Source organism: Crocodylus siamensis, chromosome 1, assembly GCF_052110815.1.
Source record: "Crocodylus siamensis isolate JL-2025a chromosome 1, ASM5211081v1, whole genome shotgun sequence".
Classification (NCBI taxonomy): Eukaryota; Metazoa; Chordata; order Crocodylia; family Crocodylidae; genus Crocodylus; species Crocodylus siamensis.
This window is the reverse complement of record NC_143395.1, coordinates 294,320,605-294,341,663: the sequence shown is the minus strand read 5'-3', so window position 1 is coordinate 294,341,663 and position 21,059 is coordinate 294,320,605. Positions and strand designations below refer to the sequence as shown.

Sequence of the window (21,059 nt, the reverse complement as noted above, 5' to 3'; positions counted from 1 at the left end):
TGCAGACCCCCCAAGAGTCAAAGTGTCATTCGAACCCTGCCCTGCCCCACACACTGGGGGGCTGGAGCCTGGGGGCAGCAGGTCAGGAGTGAGGGGCGCACACAGATTCACAGAAGTTTAGGGCTGGAAGGGACCTCATGAGATCATTGGGACCAGCTCCCCTGCTCTGCTGCGGTCAAGTAACTCCAGCAAGGTGTGTGTCCAGTCTGCTTTGGGACTCCTCAGCCTGGAGAAGAGAAGGCTCAGGGGGACCTGGTGCAGCCTATAAGTACATAAGGGGGGGTGCATCAGGAACTGGGAGAACAGTTGTTCACCAGCGCCCCCCAAGGTCTAATGGCCACAGACTTCTTGAAGGCCAATTTAGACTGGACATAAGGAAAAATTTCTTTACCCACCAAGATTCCAGGGTGGGGAACAGACTCCCCCCCAGAGGTGGTGCAAGCACCTACTCGGGACTCCTTCAGAAAACACCTGGATGCTTATCTTGGTGGGACTATTTGATCCGGACCGTCTTTCCCGCCCAGAGCAGGGGGGCTGGACCCACTGACCTCGCGAGGTCCCTTCCAGCCCTACTGTCTCTGAAATCTATAAAGATCTCCAGGGTAGGTGCCGGCCGGCGGGGCCTGGCCATTGGTGTCTACAAACGGGGCCCGGGACAAAAAAACGGTCCTCAAAGGGGAACCTGGATGCGCAGTTCTGTGGGGTTATTCGACCCCGGCTGTCTTTCCTGCCCAGAGCAGGGGGCTGGCCCCGATGATCCTCCAGCCCGAAACCGCGGCGGATGAGTGAGCGGCGCGGGCCGGGGCTGCTGGCACAGCCCCCCGCTCCCGCGCCCGCGCCGCGTGCGTGGCGGCCCCTGGCGGCCCGCAGCCGCCTCGGCAACGCGCCGCGCCGCTCTGAGGCGAGAGGAAGAGGGAGAGGGAGACATGTGGAGGCTCCGGCACGGAGGTGAGGGCGGAGAGGCAGCAGCCCGGGGGCAGGCGGGGCGCGGGCGGGGGCAGGGACGGCTCGGGGTCCGGAGGACGCGGGACTTCACCTGCAGAGGCAGCGCGGGGCCGGGCACCTGGTGAGCGCCGGGGTGCGGGTGCGCGGTGGGGGCAGGTGGCATGCGTCTCCCCGCAGTCCTCCTCCAAGTGCCTGGCTGCAAACTTCCCCGGGCGGGGGTGGGAAGTTTGCGGAGTTGCGGTGCGGGGGTACAGTGCATTGGGCGGGGGGGCGTCGGGGCAGGAGCTGGGGCTGAGGCTGCCCGTGTGCAAAGAGGCGGGCTGACACCCGTGATCTAGTGCTGCGTCTCCGCAATGCCCTGCCGCCTGCCTCTGCGTGGCGGGGCCGGGGGAGCCGAGCCGAGCCGCGCCGCCCCGGGGCACCGAGCTGCCCGGGTCCCTCCTGCCCTCCGGGGCGCGGACCCCGTGCCCTGCCTCGGCTCCTCCTGGCCCTGCCTTCCCAGCGCAGCCCCAGGGGGCCCCAGCCCTCACAGCAGCTGGGCAGGGGGGTTTCCTTGGCATGCCCCGCCAGGGTCAAACAGGGTTGGGGTTGGGGGGGAGTTGTTGAATGGCTCAAGGCCAGAGCCATCCTTGGGGGGTTTCAAGGCCGGGCTAGACAAAGCATTGGCCGGGATGATGTAGTTGGGGTGGTGCTGCTTCGAGCAGGGGGGTGGACTCCATGGCTTCCTGAGGAACCCCTCTTTTTCTGTGATTCACTTTCCTCGCTTCAGGTGCAAAGGGGTGCTTTGACATAGCCCATCCGTGGAGGTTTTTAAGCCTCTGGTAGACAAAGCTTTGGCCGGGATGATTTAGTTGGGGACAGTCCTGCTTTGAGCAGGGGGTTGGACTGGATGCCCTCTTGAGCTCCCTTCCACCCCTCATTTTCTATGATTTGCTTTCCAGCTTCAGATACAAAGGGGTGCTTTGAAATAGCCTGTCCTTGGAGGTTTTTAAGCCTCCGGTGGACAAAGCTTTGGCTGGGACAATCTACTTAGGTATGGTCCTGCTTTGAGCAGGGGGTTGGCCTACATGCCTTCCAGAGCTCCCTTGCAACCCTCACAGTCTATGATTTTCTATGATCCTTCCTGAAGGTGCAGAGAGAAACGTTTCTGCCACACGCTGGGACCATTTGGTTATTCAGTCACTGGGGCAGACAGCCAAGAGGTGACAAGCAGTTCCCCCACAAGCAGTCAGAGGATCATTGGAAAGTAGGGCTGGAAGGGATCTCACCATGTCACCCGGTCCAGCCCCCTGCTCAAGGCAGGAGCATCCCTGACACATTCTGTCCTCCTCTCATTTGACAACAAAAGGGAGGAATCGCTTTTAGATTCACACGCATTAATATGCGCGTGGTTCCTGAAAGTAGGTGCTAAGTGCTAAATTAATAACCTAGGGATGATTCAAAGTTAGACTTCAAACAATAAAAATGTATGGTTATAAAAATAACTTTGATTTAAAAATACTGGCCATGCATACTATTTAAAACATTATGTAACAAGTAAGAAATCGTACATTACTTGTTATACCCTTGTCATTCTTTGCCCTAGTTGGACAGTTTATGGGCAGTGAAAAGAAAGGTCACTTTTCCCCCCTCTTTAATCTGCCCTGCAGTAGCAGCCTGAATTAGCAGGCGATTTTAAATGTTTTAATGAAAGAGGAAGGGGGAGGGGAAAGGTTTGTTATTAATTTGGGGAGCGAGGGGGGGGGATATGTAAGGACCAATCAGAACACCCCACAGGCAACACTTGAATATTTGGTTGGTAGTAACTATTAACAATAGGTAAGGGTTAGACTCAGTGTGTGGGAAATTTTTCTGAAATTCTATACTTCATTTATACAGAAGCAAAAGAAATCAGATTTGAATGACTGCGGGGGTTTTTTTATATGTGTGTGGGTATATTTGTGTGGGTGGGGGAGTGTATGTGTGTGCGCGTGGGTGGGGATGTATACACCCCCACCCATGCATACACACACACACATGCGTGCATGTATAAAGAAACCTGGGGGTCGTTGTAATCTAATTTCTTGTGCTTATGTATAAATGAATTGTATTCACACATACACACACACACGTAAAAAAAACCCAGAGTCATTGACATCTAATTTCTTTTGCTTATAGATAAATGAAGCATATACACCCACACATACACTCTCCCACACATATATGTTAAAATAACCTAGAATCATTGAAATCTAATTTATTTTGCTTATATGGAAGTTAAGTGTATAGACACACACACACACACACACGCACAGGTAAAAGAATCCTGGAGTCATTGACATCTAATTTCTTTTGCTTATTTATAAATAAAGTGCGTGTGTGCACATACACACGGCAAACAAAAAACCCGGAGTCATTGAAATCTAATTTCTTTTGCTTTGTCTTTCCCTGCTAACACAGTATAAAACATGTCCTTGAAGAAATTCATTTGCACAGTTACAGCAGCAGATAGTTTAGAGCAGTAGAGATAAACTCCTAACTACAGATGACTATATACACACACACACACAAACTCTATTGTCTTCTTTGTGGTAGAGTCACCTGGCTATTATTTATCTTTTGTCTGTTACAGCTTAAGAAGCAAAGTGTGGAAAGAAAGACTACCCAATTGACTGCTTTTTTATTAATCACATTTGGAATGGACAATGGAATGTTCTCTAGTTTTATCATGATCAAAAACTTCATCCTTTTTTGCATTTCCATGAGTCTGGCCAATCATTTTGGGTAAGTTGACATATGTGTTTGACTTTTTACTAAAAGCAGTGTATTGAGTTATGGGACTTTAAAGAAAATGTAATGATCTTTTTACACTCACTGTAAAACAGGAAGAAAAAAGGACTTGTTCTTGATTCTTTTGTACTAACTCCATAGCAAAAGGGAATAATTTTCTTTTGCACGGAAATGTTCTATCCCATCTCTCTTCCTTAACAGATTAGGTCCTTGGTTCTATTTTCCATGCACACTACTAACTATAGTGGATATTACAGTCAATGGGAATATTGAGTGTACAAGGAATTGAAAATCATAGCCAGAGGGGTTAAGCTTGCCAGATTCTATATTCTCTGACCACGGTGTAGCAAAGCAATAAAATACAGGCTCAACTTAAAGCAGATGGATGGTCCTACAAATTCAATGATTCCAGTAGTGCTTACAGTTAAGAAGTACTTTAATATTTTGATGGAATGGGAGCCAGAGTTCTCAATACTTTGCAGGATTGAGGCCTGAGCGAATATTAAGAGAAGGAGAGGTGATACCTCTTCTTATTGACCACTGTATATGGAGTGTAGATTGTATTAGGACAGAGAGAGATAATTTGTGCTCTTAGCTAAGAAAACTATTTCAAAGTGTTGCTACTATGCAAAGTGAAAAGTGGGTTTGAAGTCCAGAAAATAATCAGAAATTTGATTTCCATGAAACACCACAAACATCTGTTTAATTAACTTTTTAGAGGAGCCTGCTGAATTGCAGCATTGTGAATGAAAGATAAAACAGATTATGCTGCTATATTTCAACTTAAAAACCAGCTCTTTTCAATAATCTGCCAGATATTACTAACCTATCAAAATCATCCCATGAAGGTGATGTTAAACACAAGATTGAGCAAGACCACTGGAAACCTAGAATGACTACGTGTTGAGGGAAAATATTTACCGGTATATGATTTATTGAAAAATAAATATTTTTAAGTTTACGTACATCTTTGTACATACATTAACTCTTCTCTGGGGGAAGATGCTTACTAAAGATGGATCCAGATAAACTCTAATCCCATAAAACTAATTTGAACATTTGGAAGTAGAAGGGATGGGAATCAAACTTTTTGACTGGTGAATATTTTTAGAGTAAGCATACACACCCCAGATCTAAAACCTGCAGATCTTTTAGTAGGTCAGATCTATATTTAAATCTGAACTTGATGGCTGAGACCCATCACCGGTAGATGCCTATACAGACATTTGGGCCCAGATCTTATTCCTGATGATATGTGGCTGCTTATTCAAAACAAATGCATCTCACTTCAGGAGGGCAGTTATGTTTTACTCTAAGGAGCTCCATAAATTTCCCATTCTCACAATGGGCAATGATTTGTGCCTCCAGGGCATGTAAGAAAGGAGCAGGGGATCACTCAGTATCACATATAGCCAATTGGAAGTGCTAGGCAAAGGAAGAGGTGAATTCCCACCCCTCAAGCCTCTGACTCAGGATTGTATATTATGTGCTTGTACTGGACGATCCACCTGCCTATTTCCCAATAGTAACAGGTGGGAGAAGGAAGAGGAAAACTCCACCTGCTTTTTGCCTTGGTTAAAACACTTGACTGGGGAGTAGGATACTCAGGTTCTAGGTCTGAATGGGTTTGAATGCCCATCTACTTCCCAGGAAGTGCTGTAAGCATGTAACTCCTTAGATCCTAGATGCATTTTATCCAATGACTATTTAATGCAAAATTTGTCAGTTGTATTAGGAACAGAACCAGGTTACTAAGTCTGGCTCCTTCTATGCTGTTCTTCTGGCCTCATGACTCTTATATTCCTTTCAGTAGCCCAAATTCAGCAGGAGGAATGAAGGATACCTTCAGCATTACCTAGCCCATAGTCAGGTCATTAGGACACTTTGTGGGGAACGAGAGATGTGAGTTTAAACTTCCTCAGACAGAAAAAACCCCAGAACCCAGGTCTCTTACTTCCTGGGAAAGTCTCCTAACTATTAGTCTCTTGTGTGGAAGGTGTATTTGCTGTGCCCCTCAGATGCTTAAGGCTAAGATGAAATCACACTACAAAAGTAGACACAAGGTGTGTCTATACAAGACTCTGACTGTGCAGTAGCCAAATACTACTGCTTAGTAACATCTTGCAGCAAAAAACGTGAGATGCTACTGCACAATAGTGTCACTAAAATGGTGTTCGCTGGTGCTACTGAGTAGTAACTCCTTTTACTGTGCATTTATTTAGTACTTGCTTATACAAGTACTAAATAAATGTGGGGTAACCACAGTGCAGTAGCATGTTGTGTAGAAATGCCCACATTAACAGTATTGCAGGAACTGGAGAGAGAGAATGACATTGGCGACACGTAGAGGGTGCACGCAAGTGCATGTGCACCCCCCGAGAGAAGTGTTACTGATGCTCATCACCGCCCACTCGCCAGCAACGCTGCCGGTGGCATCTGTAGGCGGTTGCCAATTGCCACTGTGCACTGCTGGTGCTGCTGTCAGCATTTGTGTGGGTAGTCGCCAACCGCTGATGGGTGCTTGCCACTCTTCCTCCCCCCCCACCGTTGACATCGCCATGGGCACCTGTGGGAGCTCCCCGCTTGCTGCTGCCATGCCACCATCACTCGTCTACGGGTGGTTGCCTTGCTCCCCCAGCCTCTGGGGACATGTGTCGTTCATGCTTAAAGACTTAGATGGCTGAAACCTGCTTAAGTACTACTTAAGAACTTAGTATATGGAATGGGACTCAGCACTTAGAGGTGTTACCAGTCAAGCATTTAAAGACAGCTGTAGCATTGATATATCACAATAAAGCCAAACAAGTGAAACTGAACTAAATGCCTGATCTTGATTCTCTTACAGTTTCCCACTGGCTTTTAATGGGTGGACCTACACCTGCAATTAGTGCATTGTAGTAAACTCTGGTGCAGTTAGCACTGGAGTTTATTGCTTCCAGGGACTGTGTTTGCATGTGTGTCCAGGACTGCAGCATGTTGAGCTGGGCTGGAGCAGCCCCAGGTCACCAGGTTCTGGGGGCCCAACCTGGCAGCCTGGGGCTGCTCTAACCTGGATCAGCATGCTGTGGAGGGGCTGGCTGAGACATGAGGGTGCTTCAATGTGGGGCTAGTTAGCAGGCAGCCCCTGTGCTGAAGTACTTCCATGTCCTAGCCAGCCCTGTCAGCATCTATACATATGCTACAACATACTAAATAATGCCACTGAAGGATGGTACTTGTGTTTACAAGTACTAACCTACAGTGGAATTAATTAATTTACTGCAGCCTGATAGGGTTGCACATGCAGGCACTGGGTGCATTTACACATTCTTTAATGTACTTTAGGTAATGCACATTGAATCTAATACCTCCACTGTGAGGTACTAAAAGAATGCACATTAGCCTATTTTAATGTGCATTAGCTAAAGAGCACAGGTTTTTTGTGACACTTTAATGTGTATTAAAATAGGCTAATACACATTAAAGTGCATCTGTAGATGTACCCACTGAGACTTTACTGAAGACCTAATTAGGCAACTCCACAGTAACCTTCTCATGTAGATGCGCCCAATGAGAGCATAATCAGATTCTATTATAGAACCAAACTGAAATTAGACAGTGATGGTTTGGCTTTTCAACCTGGCTCGAGATGATAATGTTTTAACAAACTATAATCACCTTGAGAAAATCCTAGGATTGTAACTTTGAGATCTCTGTTCCCTCTTTTCACTGAAGTAAGAAATAATATAAGAAGTTGGCATTTGCCCTTGTTTTGGATAATATTCAGTCTTTTACTTGTGGTATTCACTCTATCAAAAAAGTGGATTTATGTACCTTGAAAGTGAGTGTTTGAATACAGTTACTGTAACCATAACAAATGGTGGATACAGATAAGATTCAACTCAAACTTTTCCAATGCACTTAGATTAGAACCCATAGTACTCCTGGATTTAGTTCTGTGTCACATAAACAGAGAAGGCAGGGCAGGGTGGCACCTTGGAAACTGATTCAGAGAAGCATAAGCTTTTGTGATGACAGCCATGCCAAATTGAAGTGTCTGATTTCATGGTTAAGTCAGTAACCAAATGCTAGAATAAGAGCATCAAATATAGTTTTTCATTTATGGTTTACTAATTTCACCTTAGGTAGATAAATGATTCCAGCTCACTCTACTTTTAGACCTACAGGCTGAGTATAGACAGTCAAGAAGCCTGAGGCTGAATCAATGCAATCTTTGCAGGTTAGTCTAAACTGCTTAGATTGAACTGATAAGGAAATGAACAGATATTCACTTTTGATTTGGGAAATGCAGCCACATGCCTGGGATGTCCCAGGCCAGAAGTTGGGGGGTGATAGAGCATACCTCCCTGCTCAGCTGGATCAGACAGCTTGAGCCAAAGCTAGCCCACCCACCCTGTGTGTGTGTGGGGGGGAGGGGCTTTGCAGGGGAGGTGCAAAGCATCCTGGGATGCTGGTGGACTGTAAATGAACTTGCATCTGGAGGGGATTTGGGACAGAAGTTCAATAAATTGATTTAACATAAATCAGTTAAGTTTGATACTACATCCATCCAGATTTATCTTAAACCATTTTCAGCCATTTTGAAAGCAGTTTATGTGTACTGAACTGCGGTTGTGTTACAGATCTGAACCAGTTTCCGACCACTTATACCAGTTTATGTGTAACTTCTGTTCCTAGCCACAGAGTTAAAATACTGCCAAAACATGACACTTGCCACTGCAGAGGCAGAGGGCATAAAGGAGTACAACATGCTTGAATATATCTGCCTCAAAAGCAGGTGCAGTTTCAGACTCCAGTTTAGTGTTTGAAACTCTTCAGGACAATTAGTTATTTAATACCTATAAAATACACGATAATTGTCCTTCGATTGACTGGTATCAGCAGACTCTTCTGTAAATATTTAGTAGGGTTGGTTTGCAATGGCTCATTTCAGTGCATTTTATATTGCATTAGTCCAATGGGCAAAGATTTAAAAGCAAAAATACAGTTGGACATTGTAGATGGCTGAACTTTGTGTCTTATTCTCAACAGTTATTCGATATTTCTGTTACCACATAATTATCATTTTCACAGAATTAGTCAAGGCTACCTAGGAGCCTTAGATGCATAAAACTCAATTGAATACATGGGTATTATGCATCCTAGGCTGCTTTGAAAAACCTCAGCAAAAGACTATCATTAATTTTGGGATAACATGTACCATCTATGGAAAAACTAGTTAAAAATATACATGCCAATAGATGTGTGGAAAAACAGAAGAATGGAAATATAGACAGAGCTACATGGCTTTTAAAACGAAATTGAAAATTAATTGATGTAGATCAAAGAAGAAGAGCATGAAAATAACATCACTGTTGATATAACAGCAGTTTTAGAAGCCTAGCATGCCTGTAGACCAGGGGTGGGCAAAATATGGCCCTCTAGGCCAGTCTATCCAGCCCACAGGGCCCATAAATAATTTAGAAAATTAATATTGAACTGTCCTTGGTTTCTGTCAAAAATGACAAAAACCAGGGGCGGTAGGACTCAGGGAAAGCCCGGTGGGGTCCAACAGCAGGGCCTGCCTGGCCCAGGCCCCAAGCCTTAGCAGGGGCTTCTGGCCTGGTATCATGTGGCTGCACCATGCTGGAACCTCAGGTAAGGGGGTGGAGGGACGGCGGAGGACCCTGGGTTGGGGGAAAAGCTAAGTCTGGGAAAAAGCGGCCCCTCACCTGCCCCATGGCTGGTGCTCCCTGATGCAGCCACTTGCAGCTCACGCGGGGCTGTCCTGCGCAGGCACAGGCAGCCCTATGTGGGCTGTGAGTGGCTGCAGCACAGGGTGCCAGCCATGGGGCAGGCGAGGGGCTGCATTTCCCCCCCTTGCTCAGCACCAGCTTGTAACCCACCCCTGCTGCCAACCTGGGCCCTGTGCTGGCTCCGGGCTTGCCAGTAGGGGCTGTGCCACAGCAGCAGAAGCTGCGGTCCCCTTGCTTGCCATGCTGGATAGTGTTTGATGCTGCTGCCCACCCGGAGCTCATGTGCTGGGCAGCACAGAGGCGGTGGTGGCAAACACTGCCCAGTGCGGCAAGTGGGGGGGCTGCAACTGCTGTCGGCAGGGAGCAGCCCCAACAGGCGAGCCCAGAGCTGGCGCGGGGCCCAGGCTGGCAGCGGGGTGGGTTACAAGCTGCTGCTGAGCACGGAAAAAATGGCCCCTCACCCGCCCTATGGCTGGCACCCTGCGCTGAAGCCACTCACAGTGTATGTGGGGCTGCCTGTACCTGCTCACAACAGCCCCACAAGAGCAGCAAGTAGCTGCAGCAGGGAGTGCCAGGCACAGGGCCGGCGAGGGGCCACTTTTCCCTGCACTCAGCACCAGCTCGTCCCCTGCTGGGGAGCAGGGTTTCAGGGCTGCATGCTGCCCCCCCCAGCCTGTACCGCATAGCTGGGGGCACTGGAAATGAGTGGGTGCTGGAGTCAGTGGGAGCATGGGGCCCACACCAGTATCCCGAGGCCAGTGCCGGTGAGGCCCAGAGCAGGGCAGCAGGAGTACAGGGTCCTGGCCAGCAGGGGCTCTATGGAGACGGGCCAGCTCCTCCCTCTCCCTGCTGGTGCAGCCCAGCCCAGCTCCACAGACCCCAGCCAGCCTGTGCCCTGCCATGCACCCCACCGGTGCTGGCCCTGGGACATTGGTCCCAAGACACTGGGACATTGGTCCGAAGCTGGTGACCAGGGAGTGGGGCATCTGTCAAGGGGCAGGGCTACCCATGCAGCCCTCGACAGTTTGCCAAAACTGGGTAAGCAGTCCTCCACCCAAAATTATTGTCTGCCCCTGCTGTAGATGTTTAGGGACACTGCTGCGACATGCTGTAATTGTAGTGCATTGGAGCAGATTTAATTAATCGAGTCTGCTGGAGCGTACTAATTAGTGTGCTCCAGCAGCCTCCACATCTCATGTATTCAGTGTCCCTGTGTTTCAGAATGGCAGTGGGGGTGCTTTAACTAAAACTCATCCAACGAGCTGCTGCAGGCACTTTACAGCAGCATTTCCAAACTGGTGTTCCACGGCACATGTCCAGGAGTGCTGCAGCATTTGGGCTGGAATCATGTCCCTTGCCTACTGCTGTTGTGGGCAGCCAGACAGGCGGGGGGCATGGATCCAGCCAGTGATTCAAATGCTGTGCCACCTGCTTCGTGCAACTCTGTGGCGTTCCACTGCTCGCTACCTCTGCCCCGCTCTGGTCTGCGGCATTTAGCTGCTCGCCACCCAATTCACTCCCCCCCCCCCGATCCACAGCATTCAGTGCCTCCTGCCCACCCCAGTCTGTGGCGTTCGGCTACTCTCTAGCTCCCCACTCCCTGCTCGGCCGGTGTGCCATGGGGTGAGGAAGGCCTTGTAAGTGTGCCACTGGGTGAAAAAGGTTGGGAAACACTGCTTTACAGTACGTAAGACGCTGCAGGCACTTAAATTAGAGCAGCTATGAAAGCCACTTTAATTAAAGTGTCACTCCACCCCCAGAGCATGTGTAAAGACTTGTAAAGACGCCCCTACTTCATAGCACCTGCTGAAGTAGGCTGTTACCCATGAAAGCTTATGTCTGTCTGAACCAGTTAGTCTCTAAGGTGCTGCCTTGCCCTGCCTTCTGCTTGACTTCAGACTAACACAACTACTCTCTAGTTCTAATTGGAATCAAGCAGCCTTCAAGTTTTCTAGACTCAGACCTTAAGTGCTATAATGATTTATTGTTCTGAGATATGTTATTGAATTATTGCAAAGTGTTTTACAATTATAGTGAAATTAAAAATAATCTCAATTTAAATTGGTGTTTTAAGCCATCAGTTAATGGTTTTAATTGAAGAACCACAGCAATTGGAAATAGAATAACCCTTTCTTTTGCTTAGTTAAGTGCAAGATTCTTCATATTAGTTTTCCTAGGTGGTTTGTCTAGTCTGTTTCTATTCCAGTCTTTGGGGCTTCTTTTCCCTCCTGTGTGCTATTAGCCCTAGTAGCTCAAACCATCAACCGTTTTTCTTAATTGTCCATCTAAATTTATGTTTACTCAATTCATCATATTATTTTAATTGGGTTGATTCAAAGTCCATTGAGGTCAATACAGAGAAGTCCATTGTTTTCAATGATTTTTGGAGCAAATGTATATCTCATTTTTCAATCTTTTCACTGAAATCTTTGCTGCTGCTATTAGAATTGCTTCCAGTTTGTCTCTATATAGTAACATTTCTTTAAAAACATCTGTGCAGGTTAGGGTCATATATAGAGTCCTATTTATTTAGAAGAAAAATTATTAACTTATAAAAATGAAGGAATGATGAATACCAGTCTTCATAAAAACTTTGCATTTCATATGAACAACAGTAATCTTCTAATTCATGTTTTCCACATTACATTATCTGAGGACAGAATGCAGTATTGGATCATGAAGAGGAAGTAGTAGTATTTACATGGACTTGTATTTGAGATTAATCATAGTTCACTATTTGTGTAGACATGCAAACCCCCCCCACTTTTTTTTTTGTATGTGAAATGTGTTCAGTTTGCATTTGAGATGGCTGGTGAAAAAATTATTTAATTTGGGTCAGAGTTGAAGTTGAAATGTTACAGTGAAGTATACATTACTTTATATTGCATGTGTTTCTTTATGAGTAATGTAAAAAATTGTGATATCATTATTTATTTATTTTCATTCTTTTAAATGCTGTGTTTTATAAATGGTGCTATTAAGTAAGCACATTGTCATCACCTGATTTTTTGAAAGGAAGATTTTTGGCTCTGGGGTAACAGTGAATCTAGTAAAGAACTCAGAGAGCTATTTAAGAAAATTAAAAGCAAAAGAAATGCGCTCAGAAAAACATGAACGAAACAAAGTAAGTGTACTTCCTGTCAAACCTATTTAACATTGCAATTGATTCAGCATAACTGAGGTCACTGAAAACAGCAATGTCCATTAATGCAAAAACTGGGAACTCCCAAAGTTGCAGTCATCCATGTTGAAAAGTCTACATGCCCTTACTGCACAGTAAATATGGTGACTTTCCCCCAAAAAACACTAGATTAGGGCTAGGGAGAGGAGTGTGTGGGGAAAAATAATGAACCTTTAAATGTCTTAGTAGGTTTTGAAAGATATGAGAATACTTTATTGTTCTATCCATTGGGAGATATAATTTCATGTGTCCTTTTACTGCCATTGGGAAAAAGGAAACTGATCAAAAGTTTTAAAACAGGCCTCTGTGGTTTTTCCCATCAACAGTGGTAGCTGAAAAGTCGCTCTGTCACTTCCATCACCTGCCTTCATTCATTAGGAAGTTGTTTCTAAGCAAAGTTACACATTGCAAGTCTACCTGATTTCCACTGACATTAAAATCTACAATATATTGTTCAAAATCTACTGACCGCTCATACAATCAGGGAATAAAATACAAGTTTAATTATCCTGGGTGGCTAAAAATTGCAAATTATCCTAGTCAATTATTTCTCCTGCACCACTAAGGTTAAAGTTCACACAAGAACTTAGATTTGATCAAAAAACGACTTAGGCAAGGTATCATGCATTCAACATTGTCTGTGCATGAAGAGCTCCTCCCGGGGAAGTTACTCTTTGTGAGAGCTGCAAAATAACCCCAAAGATCTTACTCTTTTGCCTGTATAGCAGCTCTCCTTCAACAGGAAAATAAGGGGATTACCCCTCCTATTGGCCTTCCCACTCTCGCTTTTCTCTACACCTGTGAAAATGCATTGGTTCATACAAAAGAACTTCCATAGTTCTGTCACTTCTCCTCTGAGCTCGTTCATAGAGGGGTACGAGATCAAAACTCTTAATTTTTTTTCCAAAACATTTAGACTGATTCTTCACATTTGCATTTCTGGTTTCTTGAAGGAATGCATGTCTAACTTGACTCTGCCTAGCTCATTACCCAGTTTCTCAGGTACTGTTCTGGAAAATAATTGTGGGAGAGTGTATCTGGAGTCATTTAAAACATATCTTCTCTAGCTTATTCTGAAATGTAAAACTAGAATTTGAAAGTTAAGATGATATTTTTCTGACTAAAGTGTTATCATCATCAATAAAAAATTTGCCCTTCATAGTGTTACAGTCCCAATGTCTTAAAACTGAATAACAAAGGGCAAAAATTGACTTCGCTGTTGAAACTCATTCTACAGTCATGATTTCTGTTGCACAGGTGAGCTTAAGCAAATCTGTGCTCACCTGTGAATTTGGAGCATGAGCTATGAAACATATTTAGTGTGCCACTTCTTTATTTACTTGCCTGAAACTACTATGCTATGCCAGTTATGGAGAAAGTTTTGGAGAAAAGTAGAAGGAAAATACATCTAGAGTGAATGTTGGTATTTTTGGAGGGAGACAGATTATCAAGCAAAGATTTGGTGGATCCCATGTTTTCAAACTGTGACGGCAATAAATAATTCACTAAGGGGTGTATGTTATCTCTTCTGTGCTTACTGACAGCTCCAACCAACTTGCAGTCCTAGTCACGTGTCAAAGAAGCATGAAAGTACAAAAAATACTTAGTAAAGGCAGGAAATGGATGATGCAAAAATTTCCTGCAACCACAAGTTGGTCAGCACCATCCAGAATGCCATGAGGAAGCACAAGTAGTGGAAGAAACCAGCTGCTCCTTCCATAGTTGAGTTAGCTGTAAAACACTAAATTGTTGAGTTAGCTGTATAAAACTATTACTATCATTAGCAGATTATTCTGAACATACAGCCAGGCCATGGTACTGCTGAATAAAAAAGATTCTAGTTTTGCAGAGCTGATTTTCATGATCTTTGTCTAAATCAATGGGGATGGGGATGAGGTGAGGACTAGAAAGGGCAGTGGGGAGGAAATGCTCAAAGTCATTTATGTGGCAGAACATAGCTTTCTAGAGAGATTGTCTCATAAATCATTTCTGCTTCCGTTCCTTGTCTGAATTCACTTTCTCTCCCACTCATGTTTATATGTATCACGTTCCTCTCCCATGGGCCTGTGGTAACTGCAACACATTTTCAAATGGACAAGCAATACTAGGAAATTATCTGTATATTTTAACTGTTTATAGTATAGTTACTTTACATCTGTGGAAAAAAAATATTTACCAAGGCAACTTTGCAAAAGAAATCAGGTTCCATTTTCAAAAGTACTTAACGGATGGAACAGTCTAATCACAAACACCCAATTTATGAGAGCTAATTTTAAATTAAAGTTATCCTGTGCCCTCTGTTCACATATGGATAGGAGAGTTAGAGAGAGCACAATTCTATTGGAGGACAAACTGAAAAGGGAAGACCCATGGATGCTGACTTGGGAGTGGTGCAGTTGCTACCACAGCCATGTAGTCATGCCAGCAGTGCATCAGAAACTGGAAATCACCTCTGCCTCTGAGTTTGGCAGCTGCTCTGGGCACTCAACTACATTGTTACACCTCTGGCCATGAAAAAGCACTTCTATAGGTCATCAGTCATAACGGGTGCAAGAACAGAGTCTGGTTTCTTATGTAATCTGCAACTCCATGTGTTGCCTGATTTTGACTCTCCTGCTAACAAATATGCAAACTTCTCTGGTCTGATGAGTAGTGAAGAAAACAATAGTGCATTTCACACAGTTTCTCCATTCTCAGGCTTTTGCATGGGACAGGAATGTGCGATCTGAAGTGGTCATGGTGAAAGGTGCCCAGAGAATTAATTTTTTTCAAATGTTTCCCCCACACATTTTTCATGTTTTTCCTATTAAAACAAGTATTTAGTTTTAAAGTTTTTTATTAAAAATAAGAATGTTCTTTGGGTTCTTAATTTTTTATTAAAATACGGAAATAGTGGCCAACACAGATATCTATTTGAAACATGGTCAAAAATCCATTTTGCATCAAGAGGATACCACAATGAAAATATTTCACTCTGCTCTGCTTATGACTTACTGCTGTCATTTTCTTTTGTCATGAATATTGTAAAAATATTAGCAGGAAGTTACCAACCAATTTCTTTCCTTAAACTCTGAATATTAAAATATTAGGTTTGCTTTCTGCATAAACCACCAAAATTCCCTGGGCTGAATGCTGCAGTACTGAATAATACTGCCTTAAAATCAATGGTGTTTTGATTTCCTAAAAGTCTGTATTTAAAATACTTAAAAGCCCTTCAGTGAAGTCAGTGAGAGTTTATTCAGACTAAGTAGGGAAGAAGTATTGTTGAGGCCATGATGATCCAGTGAATTTGTGAAAACATTGCTCTTCAGAGCAACGGAGCCATAATTTGGCCTAAGGGCTGTGGAAACAAGCCTACAATGTATAATTGTTATTTGCACAGCACAAGGGAACTGGTTGATAAAAATACAAGAGGGGGGTTAAAAAATATGTTTATTTTTTTGCTGTGACAGGCTTTTTAAAAAACAGGAAGATTTGGGCTGCTATTTTATCCCTACTATATTCAGTAGGAATTTTGCTATATGACTTCTGTGGGAGTCAGGATATGCACATCATCATCTCTGAAGCTGAAATGGCTTTTAATGTATTTCTTTCTTTAATTTTCTTAAAATAGCTTATCACAAATGCCAACACCTTTGGGGAAAGATGACACCAATGACAATATTACTATATTCACCAGGATCTTGGATGGTCTGCTCGATGGCTATGATAATCGACTTCGCCCAGGACTGGGAGGTACAACAGGGTTTTTCCTGCTGTTGCATAATTTACATATATCTGAGATGGTATATATGGTACATAGTATATGTAATGTATATAGACTTCTGTGACTTCTACAGTGAAGCCTTGAAATGAATACTTCCATATGGAGCAAACCTGTTAAATGCCCATACTCTGTCCATCAAACCAAAATCCATGGAAATGGGTTGAAGGATTTATGAATCAGTGGCTAATTGTAATGGGGCATAAGATCCTGTCTAGAGACTGGTGAAAGAGCTAACCCTCTCCCCCTTGCTACAAAACTTTATCAGTTTGCACAATAGTTGATTGAGTTGTTTGTAGGGAAATCATTTCCACTCAACAAAGCATAAGAGGAATATGTGAGTCCTGGGGTCTGAGATGGAGGGGGAAGATAAATGCCTAAGTCAATCAGAGGCTAAAAAGCTTGATCAGGTCTAGTTCCCTGGAACCTTGGTGGAATAAACTATATAGGGATTTTACACCTTTGCTTTGGGTTTAGCCAAAGGATACTGTATGGATATAGTTGGATTTTAGGTAAGGAAAAGTACTCCCTGCATCAGCTGTATACTAGATTTAATTTGATATCCTAGATCTTTAGAAAAAAAAAAAAATAGCTGCATTTAGATAGCCATAGAAAACCCACAGTCTCCCAGTGCCCAGGGCCTTATCTAAAGTCCACTCAAGTTTTCCAAGTAACTGTTACTAAATCCAGTTGGTTATAGATCAGATTTGTTTTTCTATTCACTGTTAAAGGTTTCAGAAGTGGAACACTTTTTTGTTTTTCTCCTTTTGGTGCTACTCACTTGTATGATTGATGACCTAGACATCACCTTTGCAAATTGCTTTTAAGGTGCACAGTATGGTAAATAACACATATGAGGTCTCACAAAATAAAACATGCATTTTATAATGTGCAAATGAAAAAAATCCCAAGAAAGGCAAGAATAAAATTATTTTTCCGTGATTGGCTTCTTATAGTGCAATTGCATTGGCACACCAGTTAAGCCATCTGCATATTTGCCATTTTAAATGGTTTACATGTAAATATACATCTGTCATCCCTGGTATTCTGATCTAGTCCAGCTCCTCTTCACCTTTCTGCACCATTCTCCTTTCACTTGTAAAACATTAAAACCAGTAGTTATGCTTTTAGTGCCACTTCACAGCCTCATTTCTATACTCTGCTCAAAAATGCTGTTCCCCAAATTCTACTCAAAATGTATGTGACATAGCCTGGCCCTGTGTGTGGCCAGGGACACCTTTGAAACATACTTTTGGGGTATTTTCACAACTCGCATCATCTGCTGCTTGACCACTGAGTCTGTTGATGGAGATGCTGTAAAGTTACCTCCCTGAACAAGAGCACCTCAGCTTTACCTGCCTCACTTGGATCTTGCCAGCTTTCAGCAGAGGATTCTTCTTTCAGAAGAATCACATCCTTCAGAATTGTACTCCAAAAAAATGGATCCCTCTTCTGGAGAAGAGGATGGATTGCATGGTCAAATACTCTGAAATCACGCTTACCCTGACAGTAGAGTAAATTATAAACAGGGATCCTGGTTTTCTCTGATTTAAAAAAAATCCCCAGTTTTCTATTAAAAAAGTAACCCCAAATCCACATTTTTCCATGATTTAAATGAAATGGTATATATTTTGTAGTATATATGTATCTATGTATTAGTGGTGTTTCATTTAAATCACAGAAAAATGTGGATTTGGGGTTACTTTCTTTTAACTGAAAATTGGGGATTTTTTTAAATCAGAGAAAACCAGGATCACTGATTATAAAAGATAAGAAACAAATTATAATAAAGACATGACCAAGCATAAGAAATCAGTGACCATATGTTTTGATAGAAACAGAGATGTAAGAACAAACAAGCAAAAGAAATGATCAGAACAATAATCTGATCTTACTTTGCATCTTAAACCCAAGAGCATACACCAACTGCAGATGCTTCCTCAGCCTGATGAAAGGTTTTTAAACCCAAAAACTTGCGAAGAATTCTTTTTCCAACTACTTAAGTTGGTCTAATAAAAGATACCAGATTCACATGAAGAACCTTGTCTGCCTATGTCCTTAGACCACCACGGCTACAGCCTATACCCCTTAAACTCAAGAATGCACCTTTCACCTAGCTCAAAAGGTCAGAGCCTGTTACAAGTTCTCTTGCCAGTCTACTGGCTGAGGGACCAAAGCATATTATGCCCAGGAAGCTCTTTTCAGACTCAGGTCACCTCTTCTTGGGCTGAAGCATCCCTCAAAAACTTTTGTGAATCAATCATTTCAAAAACAAATTTATTATAGGGCATACCTTCTTGCAGTAGGGGCAGAAGGAACAACCAGGCAGAAGAACCTGCTCCTGCTCTTATCTGCTTATCTCCTCATACCTGAAGCCTACCTGCCTTTATTTATCTCTTCATACCTTACTTATCTTCTCACACTTCATGCAGAGCCCTTCAAAGGTTTTTTGCAACACCCTGGTTGAGAATCACTGCTTTAGACAAACCTTTGCAAGGCTTAAGTACTTGCCCTTCCCTGACCAATTCCACTGTATAGAATTCTCGAAGGTCAAGCATTGTGCATATAAACTTCTGCCCCACTTATGTACATTTAGTTGGCCAGTCAGGCATCTTCACTGACCCATTTATAACAGGAGGAATATTTACATCTTTTCAGACCTAAAGATTACCAGCCCAGCCTTCGAGTCTCATCAAATGCTATTTGTATAAAAGATTATTTCCCCTGCCTGGGTCAGGCCTCAGTGCCTCACCCTGGTACTCAATATACATAGTTATGCAATATAAATTCTCAGTATTGACCATATTTACTCAATCCTAAGATGAGGGTTTTTTCCCCATATGACATGGGCAGAAGAGCCCCTTGTCTTACAATTGAGTGTGAGGTGGAGTGGGGGAGGGCAAGAAACTGCTGTGGCTCCGGCTCTAACCCTTACCTGGGGTCAGAGTTGTAGCCACAGCTCTTACTTACCCACCACCCCAGACCACCATTGCCACCTCTGCACCTCTTCATCTCTCCCATGAAAGCCTCTTCTCCTCATCTCCCACCCCACACACACACAGCCTCTGCTTCCCCACCTGCCCCACTCCCCCCACAACCTTTGCTCCATGCAGGCAGGCTCCATCCATACTGCAGCCTGGAGCATGGAGGACATCTCCAGCCTGGCTCTGAAGTAACAACATGCAGCTGGCACGGTTGCTACGGAGGCTGGGCTGAAGCTATGCTTCATGCCGCAGGCTAGAATGGGGACAGAGCTGCCAGTACTGAGCAAGGGTATGGGAGGAAGTGTGGAGCAGAGGCTGGATGGTGAAAGGGGAGGCAGCAGCTGGGGGAGTAGGAGCAGAGATTGTAGGGAGCAGAGGCTGGGCAGGAGTGGCAGGAGGGGGAGCAGAGTGGGGAAGGGGGGCCTGAGGCTGTGGGGAAGCAGGCAGAGGTGGCAAGGGGACAGGTACAAACAGGAGGAAAGTTCTTCTCATCACCTGCCCCCCACTGCCTGCACTCCTGAAGAAGTGGGAGGAATGAATTAAAGATGACCCTCCAATAATTAGATTCTGTACTTGAAATTTGTAGCAAATGTATACATTTTTCATGTATAGAATCTAATTTTGGGGGATGTCATCTTAAATTTGAATAAATACAGTACTTCTTCCAACCATTTGCGTTTTGATCCTCTAGGTGTGAATAGCCTTTGTCCCTACTGTAGTCTCAATTACCCTCTTTGACCAGCTATCATACACGGATATTGAATAACACTCATATCAAACATCATAAATTAGGCAAACATAAAAATAATAAAATTAGATTTTGCTTATCTTTATCTGAACATTTTAGATCAGGAAATGTAATTCATGATAACATACATGACATTCAATGAACATCCCAAAATATAACAGGTTTGTGCCAACAAACTTGAAAATTAGACTCACAGTCTTAGTCATATAAACACTTCTGAAAATTCAACTCTTAAAATCAAATGAAGCTAGAAATTTCTAACGAGCCTAAACCATATCAAATGTCATACTATTGGCTTCTTTGAAGAGCTCCAGCCTAAAATAGCATATATGTGTGTTTGTATACAGACACACACACAGATATGCACACACACATATACACATAACATTGTTAACAGAGAAAAGAAATGTATCAAGGTTGTATATTTGTTTGTTATATAAATTATTCAAGATCTGTGTTTATTTGTTACAGAGAGGATAACTCAGGTGAAAACAGACATCTATGTTACCAGTTTTGGTCCAGTATCAGACACAGAAATGGTAGGTGACAGGATATGGATGCTAAATCCATATTATTTATTTTATTAAAATAACTTTAAAAGTGATCATTTTCCAGATAGATGCAATATTAACAAGACTGGTCCTTTATGCCAGGAATACACTATTGACGTCTTTTTCCGACAAAGCTGGAAAGATGAAAGACTTCGATTCAAAGGACCAATGCAACGGCTCCCTCTTAACAATCTACTTGCCAGCAAGATTTGGACCCCAGACACTTTCTTTCACAATGGCAAGAAGTCTATTGCTCACAACATGACAACACCAAACAAACTTCTACGCCTTGAAGATGATGGCACCTTACTGTATACCATGAGGTAAAGACCTGGGCTATTTTCTTATTTCTTTTGAATATCACTCCTAGTAGCTTTCTACTA

The 21,059-nt window shown here is 43.6% G+C and overlaps 1 protein-coding gene across 2 annotated transcripts in view; it reads left to right on the top strand.

Annotated features, from left to right (window-relative positions):
* Positions 1 to 812: 812 nt before the first annotated feature.
* The window catches only part of GABRA5 (gamma-aminobutyric acid type A receptor subunit alpha5), an 89,647-nt gene continuing 69,400 nt past the window's right edge, over positions 813 to 21,059 (top strand). For both annotated transcript variants that reach the window (XM_090064906.1, XM_090064899.1), the window contains exons 1-5: positions 813 to 948; positions 3,557 to 3,708; positions 16,244 to 16,365; positions 20,597 to 20,664; positions 20,779 to 20,999. In XM_090064906.1, coding sequence (XP_089921032.1) covers positions 3,623 to 3,708; positions 16,244 to 16,365; positions 20,597 to 20,664; positions 20,779 to 20,999 — 497 coding nt within the window. In that variant the 5' untranslated portion in view covers positions 813 to 948; positions 3,557 to 3,622. The remainder of the gene's footprint in view (positions 949 to 3,556; positions 3,709 to 16,243; positions 16,366 to 20,596; positions 20,665 to 20,778; positions 21,000 to 21,059) is intronic.